Raw genomic sequence first — 719 nt, 5'->3', positions numbered from 1 at the left:
GCAGCCAGGTGCTTTGAGGGGGCTGGGGGGTCCTTCAGGTGTCTCGCCTCTGCATGCATAGAGTTCAAGCTGAAGAAGATGTGGAAGAGCCCCAATGGCACCATCCGAAACATCCTGGGTGGGACAGTGTTCCGTGAGCCCATCATCTGCAAGAACATCCCCCGCCTAGTGCCTGGCTGGACCAAGCCCATCACCATTGGCCGCCATGCCCATGGCGACCAGGTGAGCTTGGTGTGGGGGCTGGTGGTGTGGGGGTGTTCACCAGCTCCTGTGACCCCTGCCTGACACCCTTCCTGCGCTCCTGCAGTACAAAGCCACTGACTTCGTGGTGAACAAGTCTGGGACGTTCAAGATGGTCTTCACACCGAAGGATGGCAGTGGGGCCAAGGAGTGGGAGGTGTTCAACTTTCCCAGTGGCGGTGTGGGCATGGGCATGTACAACACGGATGAGGTACTGGTGGGGCTGGAGGGGTCCCTGCAGGTCAGTGTGTCCTGCCACCCTCGAGGGAGCTGCCAGGCTGGGGGACAGGGTCCCATCGGGTCCGTGTACTTCCGTTGCAGTCCATATCAGGCTTTGCGCACAGCTGCTTCCAGTATGCCATCCAGAAGAAGTGGCCACTCTACCTGAGCACCAAGAACACCATCCTCAAGGCCTACGATGGGCGCTTCAAGGACATCTTCCAGGAGATCTTTGATAAGTATGGACCTGTGGGGTGATC

The 719-nt window shown here is 59.0% G+C and overlaps 1 protein-coding gene across 1 annotated transcript in view; it reads left to right on the top strand.

Moving 5' to 3' along the window:
* LOC103804928 (isocitrate dehydrogenase [NADP], mitochondrial-like) overlaps positions 1-719 on the top strand; it is a 2897-nt gene that overhangs the window by 1002 nt on the left and 1176 nt on the right. The window contains 3 exon segments of the mRNA XM_009077563.1: positions 62-222; positions 308-451; positions 562-698. Coding sequence (XP_009075811.1) covers positions 62-222; positions 308-451; positions 562-698 — 442 coding nt within the window.

Source organism: Acanthisitta chloris, unplaced genomic scaffold (assembly GCF_000695815.1).
Source record: "Acanthisitta chloris isolate BGI_N310 unplaced genomic scaffold, ASM69581v1 scaffold22086, whole genome shotgun sequence".
Lineage (NCBI taxonomy): Eukaryota > Metazoa > Chordata > Aves > Passeriformes > Acanthisittidae > Acanthisitta > Acanthisitta chloris.
This window is presented reverse-complemented; position numbering and strand designations above follow the sequence as displayed.